Here is a 16,740-nt window from a genome sequence, read left to right on the forward strand (position 1 = left end):
GGTATCTGCCTTAATCTTGGCTTATATTATTTTTCAATTGGCTTGCTTCAACAGCCTAACATCTGATTACACTATCATAGTTCTTTCTCTTTTTCATGAATTATTTACCCTATTACCAAGATCATTTCTCCAGAAAAGGAATTTCAGTTGCCGCCTGTCCCCCCGACCCATTTCACATGCACTGCTATGCGAGCAGTACAAGCATCCGAGTAGGCCAGAGCCTTGGCTTTCCTGGCTCCTGTTTAGTTTGGTAGCACAGAGCTATAGGATCCCTGTTGTTTAAATTCTCTGGTTTCTTTATGATGACATTTCCTTAGCAGATGTCCTTCCCTCAGCAAGACATGACTTTCCCTTTCTTGGCTGTCTCCCATACACTCCTAGGTTGTGTGTCCTTAGGGACAATTCTCATGTCACACCTCCCAATTCTTTCTGATGCATGCCGACAGCACTGGATTTCTCTGTTCTCTCATAGAATTAAGAATATCACATTGCAGTGTAATTATTTAACTGTTTTCCACTAAGTTGAGACCTCAAAAGTTAGTTACCTGTCCATATTCAGCTCTACCATATGCTTCAGTGATAGAGGTAGATACAGACTTTGGGGAACCTAAAATTTGTAGAATTTGCTATGGGCCTCTTAAGTAAAAAAAAGTAACAAAACTATGAATACAAAATTAGATGTGAAAGTGCCTATTGATTTGAGTTAGAATAGAAGGATCCTGGGCAAGTATTTAATGCTAAATCTGCTTAGGGGAATATAAGTGTGTAGTTAAAACTTGCTGAATACAATGCTATGTATTTATATAGTCTTTTTTTGCTGTTGATGTTCTTAAAATTAGGAAACATTGTGGGTTAGCCATTCTGATGCTAATACTGCTGTTAATACTGCCTAACGCTCCCACAGCACTTTCACTTTCTACATACTTAACACATACTTTATCTTACGAATTTTGACAACTGAAAGTGACTCAGACTTAATGGTCTTTACTGTGTTTGTCTGCTTAGTGGGTGACAAAGATAGAGTTGAAAGTCTTCCTTTGAGATCAGATTTCACTTTGGTGGGGGAAATGACTCAGTTCTTCCTTTGCTTCTGTGATCCCAGTAAACACCCTGCTCTGGGCGCCTGGGTGGCTCAGTTGGTTAACCAACTGCCTTCGGCTCAGGTCATGATCCTGGAGTCTGGGATCAAGTACCGCATTGGGAATCCCTACTCAGCGGGGAGTCTGCTTCTTCCTCTGACCTCTCCCCTCTCTCTCTCATTCTCATTCTCTCTTTCTCTCTCTCAAATAAATAAATAAAATCTTTAAAACAAAAACAAAAAACACCCTGCTCTACCTCTTCTTAGGCTGGTGAAGGTTCAGAACATTTCTGAAAGTTTTGTAAATGATCTTGCTGCCCCTCCATCTTTTCTATCTCTTTTCCATTTCAGCTTCCTCACCGCATTATTTTTTCTTCCTTTCCTGCTCTGTGTGTTTATCTGTGTCTTGCCATACATCAAACCAGCTCTCTCCCTCTGTGTTTTCTGGTAGATAACACAATACTCTTTTAACTGTCAGTTCTTTGACTAAGCTGACTTCTAAGACTTTGCAACATTTGGATTCATTTCTACTCCTCTGAAGTATTGTAGGGGGTGATTTTGGGTATTCAGTAGCACAAAAAGTGCATATAGTTTTTAGCAATGGGAAGATAAATGTCCTAAAAGCTATATTCTTTCTTTACTGCACTTTGCAAGTCCCAATTCAGAAATGATCAATTTTCATTTGTGTTGAGGATTTACTCATTTAATAAGCTTGATTAATCTGATGGCAAATTGGAAATAGCAAAATGGAGAGGTTGATGTCCAGACACTATTAGAAGACAAAATAACAATAGTAATAGTTCTTGGTATGCTTATTATTTGTGGGTGCTTTGCATGTTATTGTTAATGCCCACTTTATAATAGCAGCTCAGGATCTCACAGTTAGTAAAATTTGTTTGTTTTTAAAGTGAGCTTTATGAGATAGTCTAGGAACTCTAAAAGATATGTTCCTGGGGCTATGTAATCTGAAGGTAAATAACTGTTTTCTTACCTGTAATAGTAGTATTAGAGCACAGAGCTATGTAGCAGAAAGGTCTTGGTTTTGCTATCAGTCAGAAATGGGTTGACTTTAAGTAATAACTCTATTGCTGACAAGCTTTGTAATGTGGGGGGAAACACTTTTTATCTTTTTGATCCTCAATTTTCTTATTTAAAAATGTGTGTATCTAATATGAATCTCTTGGCAGGATTAAAGGAAAGGCATATGTGTGAAGCGTATATGCTCTATTTAAGAAGACAAGAATATGGGAAAGCTATTTCATAAATGGTTTAATTTCATACAGTGAAAATATGCTAGTTCATTGCCTAAAAAAAGTCACTCATGGAGACTATTTAAGTCCATGGAAGAATTACTGTTATAGTAGATGCAGTGGCAATCAATTCTTATACGCAGTTTTATTACTACTTTCAGTGAATAGCATTTTTTAAAGCCCCAAATAACAAGTTATTGATTAATTTGTCGATTACAATGAAGCTTAGATTTTAGAAATCAATGGTGAATATATGTTTGGAAACTTTGTCTCTTGAAGGGAATATTTGATGGTCAATTTATATCTGAGGAATAAAGTTGATTTTTTTTTAATCAGCAAAATGACATGGAAAATTAAATAGTTTGTTACTCAGGGAATCTAGTAACAGGCATCAATCTGATTGAATAAGGCTTTTAAGCCTGTTATTGCTTCCTTCTTCTCTGTCACCAAATCCTCTTGTAGCTGAATTAGATTACTTTTGGCTGATACTTTCAGATAGTTGTTAATGTTTTATTACATAGACTTTTCAGTACCCCCACATAATAATGGCTATAGAAATATGATTGCTTAATAAAAGTCTGAGTTATGTGACCTTGAGGAAGTTAGTAATCTCTTTGACCTTCTATTTCCACATCCATAAAAATGTAGTGTTAGCAAGTTATGTTATAGGAAGAGTAAAAACTCACGAAATTTTCTTACATCTTCAAATAAGATATTTGAAATTATAAAGCATTAATAGTTGCAGGAAATGGATTGATTTCTTCTTGCAGCTAAATTTGAGGTTTTGAATTGCTCCTTGAAAAGAATTGCATAAATGGGCTCAGAGAAAGCATGATCTTTCACCAGTCCTTCTCAGTACACACATGATACTTCTTTGTGCAAGGAGCTGGCAAGCAAACCAACAGGGGGGTGCAGACTACTGGTCACCGGAGCATTGGGGAGAAAAGCAGCCACATTAAGTATCACTGCAATATACTATTCTCTTCCCAGAGGATTTCCTATCAGAAACTTGAGCCTGCTCTTTTCTGAGTGAAGTTTGTAATCTTTATCTCTATTCCTATCGAAATTCAGCCAAGGGAATTCTGGAGGGCCACAAACTGAATTTAGGAGGTACTGATTGATGGGGAGGGATACAAATATCTAATTATGTATAGTACTTAAAGCTCTGTAACAGCCAAGTAGACAATATGATAGATGACAGTCCTCATAATTTTTATAGAAAAGATTCCAAAACAGAAGAAACAATTAGGAACAATAATGGGGAAATAGCAGAAGTAGAGTTATTTGAAAAGTTTGGAAAAGCCCTAGAAAATGGATCTTGGGTGAAGGGCATGAACTTGAAGTAGTTGGCTGGGGAGATAAGTGGAAACAGCAACAAGGTTATAATATTCTGTGTGTCCTGTCGTGTCTGCCCTCCCCACCCCCCATTTCCACCATTTGTCTGTATTGAAAAGGTTGTTTGTATACTGTTCTTCAGGGCTTTACTCTGAGGAATTGTTCAGTCACAGTTGACAAAGCCACGTATTGTCCTGCCTCAGTATCATCATTGAGATCTCACAAACTCAATGAAAGTCCTGTCTCTGAGAGGGCAGCTGAGAAATGACAGATATCTCCTGTACGGTCACCTCCTCCTCTAGTTGATAAGTCCTAACAGCAGCTGCTGGCCATGTTTCAGGGTCCGTGGGGATGCTTTGCGTATCCATGGTATTTCTAAACACCAAGGATACAGTTTGCCTCAGGGCCACTGGAGAGTTGCCTCATTCTAGGCAGGCAAAAGGGCAAGAGGCAGGAGCCTGAAGTTATTTCTCTGGAGAATTTATTGCCAGCGTAGGAGTTGCACCTGAGAATTCTGTGGCACTAAGTTAATCCTTCTGTGCATTTTTGGTTTCCCTCAAGAAAATTACATGATTGGAGTGAGTGCTTATGGGCAGCAGCTGCCTCTGGAGTCTGATGCCAACCCATTGTTGTTCCCCTGCAAGGGCAGCCCTTGGAGGAATCCTGCTGCCTGGTTCTATCCAAGAAATATGCTGGCCTGTTGCATCTTGGTCCTTAACACTGAAAATGTGGTAGCAAACAGTGGCAAACTGCCCAGCAATCTAAATTCCTCTGAGTTTAGCTAGGGAACAAGGGAACAGAAGCAGCAAAATGTGCACTTTCGGAAGCATCTGAATCTTTTCCCTGAGTCCCCGTGTTTGGTGTGAGTTAACAATTTGGGAGGAGGGCCCCTGTCATTACGGGGATGTATTAAGAGAGAACATTATGGGTGGAAAATATGTAAAAAAGGGCACCCAGAGAGAAGGTATTGTGGAGTCCATTGTGTGTGTGTGTGTGTGTGTGTGTGTGTGTGTGTGTGTTGGTTGTTTTTTTAAAACATTATGTGGGAGGGTAAGGAGAAAGGAAGTAAATTTAATACAGTAGACTGCAAGCAGTCTACTTGATTTATCTAATATATTTAAAAAGAAAGTTCAGCCTTTCAAATAATCAGTTGAGTAATAGGTAACAGCCTAAGGTTCTCATCCCAGACACACTGGTGATTTGTCATGTAACCACACCTCCGTGAGCTTTAGTGTGTCCGTGACCTGCATGTTTTTTGTTGTTCCTTTTAACACTAACATTTATTTCATACCTGAGCGTGAGCAATAAATAGGAGAGATTAACTCAAAAGTGTCACAAAATATAATTTAAGTGTGTAATTCTGGAAGTGGTTATGAATCTGGTAAGCATCTTTATCAAATAAGTATCTCTGTGCTTTAGGGAATCTGCAGTTAAGGATAGAACACACATACTTTTTGAAAGGATAGTAAACCCTCTACCTCTGGCCAACAGTCTTGAAAATAAAAGGGAGTAGCTTTCAATACAAAAATAAGTTCAATGAACATGTTTGTTAGTATAAATATATTATTGTGTAAGTATACCAATAATATTCCAACTTCTGCATTTTATGTATTTTCCTTTTTTAAAAACAATTTCTTTGGAGATTTTATTTATATGACACAGAGAGAGGGCGAGCGAGCACAAGTAGGCAGAGTGGAAGACAGAGGAAGAGGGAGAAGCAGGCTCTCTGCTGGACAGAGAGCCCAATTCGGGGTTCAATCCCAGGACCCTGGGATCATGACCTGAGCTGAAGCCAGACACTTAACTGTATTTTCCTGCAGGTTTCTTTTCCCTATTAGGAAATTACTATGCAAGGGAATGAGATATTATTTTCACCAAAACTTGTTTAGAGTATGTGGATTTGTGGTCAGAGTAATGAATTTGATTTATATATGTCTACATAATTGTGGATTAATTTGCCATTTCTTCATTTGTAGTATTAGGTTAGATGTATTATGTGATTATTCATTATATTGAATTGTCATTTGAATATGTATGAAAGATAAATACATTTTCTCTTAATTGAAGCATTTATATTTGTGTGCACTTTCTTGGGTTCACCCATCTTTTCCCAATGTGGGGACTTTGGTCTCTACTTTCAGAAGTAGAACAGCTACAGTCATCTATCACTTCCTGCCCTGCTGTTCTCTCTCTCACACAGAGTTGGCTAATCCAGAGCGATAAGCTTTTGCTTCTAAGGCTCTTACCTAAAACTGCTTGGTGAAACTAGCAGCTGAGTAGCCATCAGGAAATCTGAATAAAGCTTTGTTTTTAAAATGAAAATTTTTAAAATGAAAATTCCTTATGAGATATTAATTTTTGAAGAAATGTTTTTAAAATATTTCATTTCCTTTTGCTGCAGTTAAGTAATCTAGCTGGAATCAGTTACTTTTCTGGCAACATTTATCAGTGGCAAATTTTTTTTTTCCAAGTAACACAGTAGTTTGAGGTGAAATTTTTTTTCCCCCTGAGGAAGAATGGTAGGATTTCAAAAACATTGTGAATTTTGAAGAAGGAAATAATCATCTCTAGTTCTATCCTGCATAATTAGGCATTAATATTTTCACATGTTTACTGCCATCTATTATTTTTCTAATTTTTATTAGAAAAAATTTCAAATGTACATTTTACAATGTATATATTACAATAAATTATTATTATAGAGAATCCTCATGTATCCATCATTCAGTTTTAACAGCCTTTTGTTCATGGCCAGTCCTGTTGTTTCTGCCCTCTTCCCAAAGCAAATCTTAAACATTTCACCATTTTATCCATAAATATTTCAACCCATTTACTTTTTGCATATGTACTTTAAAAACATTCTAAAAGTTACAGTTTCCTTAAGAAAAAATGGAGAAAGCTTAAGCTCCCTTTAGATCCCTCTCTGATCTGAGACTACCATTTTCATCTGTCTGAAAATAACTACTATCTGTAATTGATTTCAAGAATGTGTCTTTTTAATTCATTGTTGGATATGATGAAAATATGTGTATATATATTTATATGTAAGGATATATTGTTATTTTATAATACAGGTAAACAATATCAAACTATTCTGCCGCTCTCTGCATTTTTGAAATGTGGACTGTAAATTTATTCTCAATAAGTGAGTCTAACCCATTCATATTTATTGTGACCACAGATGTTTGGATTTATTTTTTCCTTTTTTCTTTTTTTCTCTGTTCCTAGCCTCTTTTAGATTGCTTCTTTTTTCCTAGTTTATAAACTATAGGTTCCATTTCTGTTTTTTTTTTTAAGTGTTACTTTAAATTTTAAATGTGTATATTTTTCTTGTTTTTCTAGTGGAGTTTGAAATGGAAGTATTTCTATTCTCCTATGACTGTAATTTGTTAGCTAGACATATTTTAATTATTTGTAAATGTTTTTCAGAGTTACTGTGGTTTCACCGATAGAATGAAACCTTGTCAATTAGATTTCACTTGCCTTTTCAATAGCAGATTTCTTTTGTTTGGTTGGAACCTAGTGGTTTTCTTGGGCTTTGATTGAAACTGAATACTTCATAGTATTTTATTCATCTGCCATAGTAGCTGCTTCCCCATGCTTTGTGTTTCTGATGTAACTATCCCTCCTGTAAGGTTCTTCGTTATTTCAGTGGTCTTATTAAACTTACCTTTGCCTGTAAGCTGCCTCAGATCTTTATTCAAAGTAGAGTGTCCAAATGAAATAGTTAAAGAAGCCAAGGGTATTTCTATAACAGAATGCTTGAAGGGATTGGTTTATGTGGGTTGTGGTAGTGTGGTGCTATACCCAAGCAGGCTGTGATAGAATGGAATAAAGAGCTTCCTACAAATTATCTCTGCCAAAATGAAGTTCACTGTAAGAATGGATGTCAGTGACTGTGTGTCTTAGGGACCAGTTATTCTGTTTACCTCTCATTGGCGGTGATAGATCTCCCCAAGAGGAAGACCTGCTGCTCTTGTAATGTCACCTGTGTTCTGTCTCTCTCATCTGATTTGTTCTGTAGTCTCATAAATCAGGCTTGTGCCTTATCTTAGCCTTTCATCCTTTACTTATCTTCCTCTTATCTTTGGTTTATTCTCTAGTGTTTCTCTTCTTTAGTTCCCAAGAGACAGAGTGTAGCCTTGTTCTAGCTTTCCGGTCAGCACTTAGATTGTCTTCCTTTGAGTGAGAAGCCTAACCCTTGTTCTCCTGGTTATGGTTGGAAAAGAACGAGACAGCATAGTGTTTAGTAGCACATTCTTTGGAGCAGGGCAGTGGGAAGATTGAAATCTGTATTAGTTAGTTTAGTCTACCATAACATATACCACAGATTGGGTGTCTTAAACAACAGAAATTTAATTCCTCATAGTTTTAGAGGCTCGAAAATCCAACATCAAGGTCTAGCAGGGTTTGATTTCTGATGAAAACTCTCTTCCTGGCTTATCAATGGTCACTATCTCACTGTGCCTTACGTGGCTTTTCTTTGGTACTTGCATGTGGAAGGAGGAGGGAGGAAGGGATAGATAGATAGTTGTTCCTCTCCTTATAAGACCATCAGTCCTACTGGATGAGGACCATTCCCTTGTGACCTCATTCAACGTTAAGTACATCCTAAAAGCCCTGTCTCCAAATACAATGTTTTTGAAAATGCCTCTTACCTGGCCTTCTTATTTCCAGTTTCTCTTGTTTTTATAGGTCTTCTACACCATTACCAGACTGATGTTTCTAAAACAAAGTTTGACCATATCACACTACACCAAAATAAACTTCAAAATTAAATGTCCAAACTCTTTAAGAATGGTATACAGGGCCCTCAGTAATTTAGCCTGTAAACACATCTCTAGCTTTATCACTTTTTTCTGACTCTTCTCTTTTCCTGCCCCAATCCAGGAATAAGAAGTGCTCAGAAGGAGCCGTGTGCTTTTGCCTCCACATGGGGAGCGCTCATCATTCCCACTGTGACTCTAACCTGTTCTTTAGGATACTGTGCAGGGGTCTTTGCCTCCAGGAAGCTTTCCCTTTCTCTTTAATTTGAGTTTGGTGCCCTGCTTCTGTCATTTGTGTTTTTAAATGTCTGCTTACTTGCTTTTTTCTTCTGTTTCCTTGGCCCATGAGTTCCCAGACTGTTTCTTCATTTTTCTAATTCCACCACCCAACAACATGCCAGTCATGTAGGTGCCCCCTGTATTGCTGAATCAGTAACTAACAAAATTTGGTTCTTTTCTCACCCTCTGGCCCCCTTAGCATTTTTTACTTTGGACAGGTAATTTTTCTTTCTGTTTTATAAAAGGACAAAACCATTAGTTGGTATTTCAAGTATGTTGGAAAGGTAAGTTTATTTGATACTTAATTTTCTGTCATTCTGGGGAACAGAAAAGAATTAAATTCTATTATTGTTGAAAGGATTCAGAAAGATTCATAAATATGAGCTTGAAAATAATTTTGTTCATGAATACTTTTTGATCAAGCCTGTAGAAATGAAGGAGAAGTTCAAAAGAACAGATACTAAGAAGAGGTGGAGTGGCTTCTTTTGGATGAGTGCACTAACATTGGTGGATAGTGAACATTTCCCTAGAATGTGACTTATGATTAGAAATGTAAGTTTTACTCTCATTGCCAATTTATGTTATGACAAACTACCTGCAAATGACTATAGCCTTGCATTTGTCTAACTTCAGGTAGTGCTGCAGCAGCTGTGAATGAGACAGATGCTAAATTTAAATGCAGTAAATAGGGGCACTTGGGTGGCTCAGTTAGTTACATGTCTGCCTTTGGCTCAGGTCATGATCCTGGGGTCCTGAGATCTAGCCCTGCATTGGACTGTCTGCTCAGCAGGGAGCCTGCTTCTCCCTCTCCTTCTGCTTACCGCTCCACCTACTCATGCTCTCATTCTGTCAAATAAATAAAGTCTTAAAAAAATGCAGTAAATGGATGCTGAGTGATGACCAGCCACAAAGCATTGCAGCAAACTCACTTAATAAAGGTATATCTCTTGGGGTGCCTGGGTGGCCCAGTCATTAAGTGTCTGCCTTTGGCTCAGGTCATGATCCCAGAGTCCTGGGGATCGAGCCCTGCATCTGGCTCCCTGCTCGGCGGGAAGTCTGCTTTTCTCTTTCCCATTCCCCCTGCTTGTATTTCCTCTCTTGCTGTGTGTCTCTCTCTCCCTCTCTGAAATAAATAAATAAAAATCTTAAAAAAAAAAAAAAAAAAAGGTGTACCTCTTTTTGGCCATAGCCACTTTTTTCTGGATCTCTCTTGAGGCAAGGAAAACAAAAGCAAAAGAAAACTATTGAGGCTTCAACAAAATAAAGAGCTTCTGCACAATGAAGGAAACAATCAACAAACAAAAAGGCAACCTGTGGAATGGGAGAAGACATTTGTAAATGACATCTGATAAAAGGGTTAGTATTCAAAATATATAAAGAACTTATAAAACTCAGTACCCAGAAAACAAAGAATCCAACTAAAAATGGGCAGAACACAGGAACAGACATTTCTTTGAAGAAAACATTCAGATGCCCAAAAGACACATGAAAAGATGTTCATCATCACTCCCCATCAGGGAAATGCAGTTCAAAACTATAATGAGATATAATCTCACACCTGTCAGAATGGCTCAAATCAACAACACAAGAAATAACAGGTGTTGGCGATGATGTGGAGAAAACACTTGTGTGTGATTGGTGGGAATGCAAACTGTGCAGCCAGCCACTGTAGAAAACGGTATGGAGTCTCCTCAGAAATTTAAAAATAGAACAACTTTACGATCCAACAATGGCAGTACTGGGTATTTACCCAAAGAATAAAAAACAAAAACAAAACAACACTGATTCTAAAGGGATACATCCACCCGGCTGTTTTTAATAGCATTGTTTATAGTCGCCAAGGCATGGAAACAGCGCAAGTGTCTGTGGATTGATGAATGGATAAAAAAGATATGGTATCTATATACAATGGATTATTTTTCATCCATAAAACAGAATGAAATCTTGGCATTTGCAATGGCATGGATGGAGCTAGAGAGTATAATGCTGAGTGAGATAAGTCATAGAGAAATAAATATCTATGATTTCACTCATGTGGAATTTAAGAAACAGAACAAGGGGGCAAAGGGGGAAAAAAAGACAAATCAAGGAACACACTCTTAATTATAGAGAATGAACTAATGGTTCACAAAGGGGTAGAGGTCAGGGATGGGTTAAATAGATGATGGCAATTAAGGAGTACCCATGTCCTGGGTGATATGTGGAATTGTGGAATCACTAGATTGTATACCTGAAACTAATATAACACTGTATATTAACTGGAATTAACAACTAAACAAAACCCACAAAAACTAAACTTGTACCTCTTTTACAGTTAGAGTTGTTTAAGATAACTAGAAAATTTTATGCATTTGGGACAGTTTCTCTTTCTGTGTTATTTTTAGCAGAAAACATATTTTTACTTGCTAGTTGCCATATAATCTGCATTGGACAGAATGATCTGTTTTATGTTTGAAGCACTGATTCTTTACTACTTACAATCTGTGCCCACACATTACCAGTACAACTTGTTGAAAAGTACGATTAGTCAACTAATCAGTTCCTGTTTCTAAATAAAACCAAATTTGACTTGATTTTTATCCCCTCCTGAAACTTCAATTATCATCTAGTTTTTGGACAGTCATTTGGTCACAGCTAAAATCTTTAGAGCTTTGCAAAGGACATGGCAACTCTGTCATTATTAATGACATTAATGTTGTTAATGCTCTGCAAGAAGCATAAAGGCCTTAAATTTTAAATGATTTTTAGAATTTGATTTTTTCCCCAAGGTAATATATATATATACATAAGTAGGGTTGCCATATAAAATAACGGATGCCTGGTTGAATTTGAAATTCAGATAATCAGCAAATTAGTGTTTAGTTATAAGTATGTCCCAAGAATTGTACAAGATGTGCTTATACTAAAAAATTAATTCATTTTCCTGTATTTTTATTTGCTAAGTTTCCTATATTTCCTGTTTTTCTATTTGCTAATAGAAAATTTCTGTATTTCCATTTGTTAAGTATTCCTGTTTCCTGTATTTCTATTTGCTAAGTATGGCATGTCATGATCTCAGGATCCTGGGATTGAGCCCCACATGAGGAACCTGCTTCGTCCTCTCCCTCTTTTCCATTCCTCATACTTGGTACTCTCTCCCTCTGTCAGATAGATAGATAAATAAATAAATAAATTCTAAGAAAGTTAAAAAAAAAAAAGCAAAAGAAATACAGTGCAGAATAAGTTTCTCTTAGTATCCCATAGGCCCCCCCCCCCACTATTACTGTCTTTGGAAAACTTACAGAAATAGTCTGTTCTTTTACAAATGTACATATTAATTCATTTGCACAAACATTTCCCTTCCCTTTTATACAGATACTAGCAACTTAACACATTGTCTTACACAGTCTTTTTTCTTTATCCGACAATGTATGTCCACTATATGATTTTTGCAGTATAATATGGAAAATGTGTGTGATAGAGTGAGTGTGGGCTTTGAATTCAGGCAGAGTTGGATTCAACTCTGTTCTCTGCTTACTAGCTGTGTGACCTTGAGTAAGACCTGAGTCTCTCCCTTCATCTGTTGCCTTCTCAGGAAGGTAGAGTAATATGCAAGGCAGTGGAGGATAATGTGAAGAGCATGCAGGTCAGGGTCCCTGGTCCCAGGATGTCGTGCACAGCCTGCCCTTGCCCAGTACTGTAGTGCTTCATAGGCACTGAGGTCCCCGAACCACCTACGGTGTACGACCTGTAGTTCTGAGTGTCACGGCTGCTCTAATAGCTTCAGTTATACCCACATAGTACATGTCTAAGGCAGAATTACATGGACAGTAAAAGATGGGTCTAGTGTACAGTAGCTAATTTTTGATGCTAATTTTTGATTGAATATGCCTATTTCCACTGTGTTGAGGGATTTAGCACCTTGAAATATTGCGGCCTTTTTTTTTTTAATGTACTTTGAATATTACTGTAAGGAGGCTTATTTTTCTTGGAGATTTTTCTTCAGATCTTGGGTGATTTATTTAAACATATGAGCATTATATAAATGGTGACTATTACTGATCTTAACCTACCCATAATTTCTAAAATACTTAGTTCTGAGTTGTTGATAGCTTTGTATGGATTGTTGGTTGTGTTAAGTTGTCTGTACCTGTCCATTTCAGACGTCATGCACTTTGGTCTGTTTGTTTCTCTGGTTTCTCCTTGTGAAGCGTAAACTCAGCACAGTTTTGAACTTGGAAAGAGGAAGGAGAAGAGTAAGGTGAATCTTCCTCCTGTTGAGAGGCAGCATATTGTAGAAGTTAATAGGAGCCAAACTGCCTGGGTCCACATCTGGCTCCATCATGTACTGGTGGTATGACCTTGGGCAAGTTGCTTCCTCTTTCAGTGCCTCAGTTTCCTTGTTTATAAAGTAAGTGGCTTGTGTAAAGATTAAAGGCCTTAGTTGGATAACATAAGTTTCAAGCAGTGCACAAGATGTGGTGGCTGTTGTATGTTTGCTGTTACCACCCTTGCTTCTGCTCCAGCATTAGTGTTGTTCACATCTCATTTCCTCTCTTTACTGTCCCTCTGACTCATCATCTTCACTAGCTACCCTGAATTGTCCAGAACAGCCTTCAGAACTTGGCATTTTTTGGCATTTATTGGAATTTCTTTACATCTTACCCATTGGCCATGACCCACAGTTATCACCCAGGTACCCTTCTGTTTCCACACAGTATTGAGGGGGTTGAAGAGGGAAGGTTGATGGTGGGATGAGAAGGAGAATTCATGCAGTTCAACGCGTGTGGACTCTATCTCCCCATATCAAAATGTCTGTGGTTACAGATGAGTTTCTTTATAGTTAGAGCTGAATCCTTAGGATGGGGTATAGGGCATGGAAAGGAACAGGTTTTGTTGTTGTTGTTGTTGTTGTTGTTTTTTAAAGATTTTTATTTTTATTTATTTGACAGAGATCACAAGTAGGCAGAGAGGCAGGCAGAGAGAGAGAGAGGAGGAAGCAGGCTCCCTGCTGAGCAGAGAGCCCGATGCGGGCCTCAATCCCAGAACCCTGAGATCATGACCTGAGCCGAAGGCAGAGGCTTTAACCCACTGAGCCACCCAGGCGCCCTTGTTGTTGTTTTTAACCTCTTATCTCTTTGTCATGGCTACTAATTATAAAATCTGGAAAAACTAAAAAAAAAAAAAATATTTTACGGACATCAGAGCAGAGAAGAGAAACTGTGAAACTCTTTTTTTTTTTTTTTTTTTTTTTTAAATTCTGAAATCTAGAGGAATGGAGCTGTCATCTGGGAGCTAATGTCTGACTTGCTGTTCAGTGGAGCTTAAAAAAAAAACCAAAACAAACAAAAACAAAAGCACTATGATAAGAGATTCTCTGGGGAAAAGAAAAGAAAAGTAATTCTCTTTCCACATAACCAACTTGTAGATGAACTTTGGGATGACAGTGTTTTTCTCAGTGGGGAACTGCTTACTCTGTACTTTGTCTGCAGACTCCTCGTAAATCAGTGGGTTTCTAAATCAATGGGCTACCTCCCCCTCCAAGTCATGAATACTGTTTGTCTTTCCAAGTTAATTTTTCAAAGGGGGAGGAAGATAGAGCTGACTTTATTGTGCCTAGCTAGTACTGATGTGTTTGATACAAAGTTTGATACTCAAACTTTGAGTATCATTCATTTGTAATTAGAGTTTTCTAGTGCAGGAGAGAGAGACAGTGATTCCACAGGGCATTGCAGCTGGTAAGGGGCCAGTGGAAATGTTGCCACAGGTGATCACACTCCCTCAAGTCTTGCTCTTCTGTTGCTAGCTGTCTTCCTCCTAGGCATGTATCAGTTATTGGCCTTCCTTTTATTGGTGTATCCTTTCTTTGATTTTTTAACAACTGTCAGGAGTTAGTAAGTTTTTGAGAGGGGGGAACCCAATAGTATGCTATCTTATGAAGTATCCCATGGCAATAAGACTAAAATATGACTAGTTTATTTTAAAGATTTCCCTGTATTTTTTCCCATGAAATCACACAATGCCTGACATTGAAATGCTCGTCTCTATGGGCTCAGCATTAATCCTGAATATGTATTTTCCAGTGTGAGTTATACTACGAGCTGGAAATTTATATACTTTATCTCATTTATTGCAGTATATCCAATGATTAAGTTTCCTAGGAAACTAAGGTTCCTACACTGTTATTTAGGTTTCAATTCCAAGTTAGAGCTGTTGCCCTCTTTTCTTGACCCCAGGAAAGAAAGTGTCAGTAGTAGAGCTGTCTGTTTCCAGTGGAGTTGATGTTTTAAATAGTGTATTCTAAATCAGGATAAGGAAAGTCAGAACTGTTCTCTGTTATTATACAAAGCTAATCACAGGCATTGATGGATGGTCTCTGCATCTGCTCATACACATCACGGACCTCCTTTTGTCCCAGATGCATTTTCTGTTAAAGAGACAACAAGGGCAACTTGTTCCTTCTCAGACAAATCCTATTTCATCTTCCAAAAGTGAGGAAAATGGGTTGTAGACCTTTTTTCTCCATTGAAGGAATGATTGAGGTTTTTCTGCAAGGCAGAGGGTGGGTGTGACCAGGGAGAGGACATATAAATTGTTGGACAGCAAAGATGAGGTATGGTTAGCGATTTGGACATTGCCATTAGCGATTTGGACATTGCCATTGGGAATCTGTAGCTGGTACTTTAAAGAATCTGGGTAAGTATTGTCAGAGAAAGAGGAGTGTGTTTGAGTTGAAGGAGTTGAGAAAGTTTATTTTGAATGAGGGAGAAGAGAATATTATAGTGAGGAGGGTATTTTAAAAGCATTTGAAAAACCCTTCCTCCATTTAACATTATGCTTTCTTTTATTCAGTTTTTCATCCATGATTTAATGTATTAGTAGTTCCCATTGGTTCACATACTGCATGAGTGTCATAGTTTATTTCTAATTGGTATGTGTGTATGCTGTCCCAAGTTAGGACTGTGAGCAATCAAAGGCAGGATTACATCTTCTGCTTTTTATGTTTTAATGTTTTTGCCCACCGAATTTCTCATGCAGAGTCAAGTAAGTTCCTTATTCTGTGGGTGAGAATCTGTAAGTGAATCTAAGATTATAGTGATCTGTGTTGAGAAGTTCTTGAGTATTTTGGGATATGTATGCCATCTTATTTAAAACACATTGTATGCCTTTTATCTTACTATGCTAGTATTACCTTTGAATAATTTTGAATAAATCCTAAAATGATTACTTTTTTTTTTCTTTTTGCCTATGAAGCTATTTTAAGTTAAATCAAGATTTTAATGGCCAATGGAATTGTGGTACCATCAAGTACTTTTTATGTAGTTTTAATGTTGTGATAAAACATAACCATTCCATTTTATTTCTTTTCTCCCCAGAGTTCTGTTTTAGTTGCTGTTTAAAATCATTATAGAGAAGAACACTGACCTTTGGGGGAAAAAAAAATGTTAGAAACTATAGGTAAGACCTATTCCTTCTTATTTTCTTTAAGAACCAGATTTTTTTCCATTAGGATCTTTAAAATGGTTTTTCTACATAGCAGGATTTTGTCTCGTAACTTGGTTTTTTGAAGTTTTTATCCATTAGCATTACAGCAGGGAAATGTGTTTTTATATTTGGATGATTTAATCTGAAGTGCTATAAAAACAAATCATTTGTAAGCAAAAGATAAAGACATATGAAATGTTCTACCAATTATGGGTTTTAATGAAATTTAATGTAAATCTTGTTCTGATTTATGGACCCACTTCTGGTTAAGGTGTTTGTAGAGAGCACCAGAAAGCTTAACAGTATTTTTGATACTGAAAGAAACTCATTGGCTTCTATATTTCTGGCAGTTAAAATCTTTTTTTTTTTATTAAGATTTTGTTTATTTATTTGACAGAGCTCAGAGATCACAAGTAGGTGGAGAGGCAGGCAGAGAGAGAAAGGAGGAAGCAGGCTCCCCGCTGAGCAGACAGCCCACTGTCTGCTGGGATCATGACCTGAGCGGAAGGCAGAGGCTTTAACCCACTGAGCCACCCAGGTGCCCCTGGCAGTTGAAATCCTACTGAGC

At 37.4% G+C, this 16,740-nt stretch overlaps 1 protein-coding gene across 6 annotated transcripts in view; it reads left to right on the forward strand.

Moving 5' to 3' along the window:
• Positions 1–16,740, forward strand: part of MPDZ (multiple PDZ domain crumbs cell polarity complex component) — a 153,481-nt gene that overhangs the window by 9,683 nt on the left and 127,058 nt on the right. For 5 of the 6 annotated variants that reach the window (XM_059143564.1, XM_059143567.1, XM_059143569.1 and 2 more), the window contains one exon: positions 16,064–16,145. In XM_059143564.1, the coding sequence (XP_058999547.1) occupies positions 16,130–16,145 (16 nt within the window). In that variant the 5' untranslated portion in view covers positions 16,064–16,129. Of the gene's footprint in view, positions 1–9,897; positions 10,065–16,063; positions 16,146–16,740 lie in introns of those variants that run through there. The other variant, XM_059143566.1, reaches the window with a different exon arrangement.

The sequence above is a fragment of the Mustela lutreola genome, chromosome 12 (assembly GCF_030435805.1).
Source record: "Mustela lutreola isolate mMusLut2 chromosome 12, mMusLut2.pri, whole genome shotgun sequence".
NCBI lineage: Eukaryota > Metazoa > Chordata > Mammalia > Carnivora > Mustelidae > Mustela > Mustela lutreola.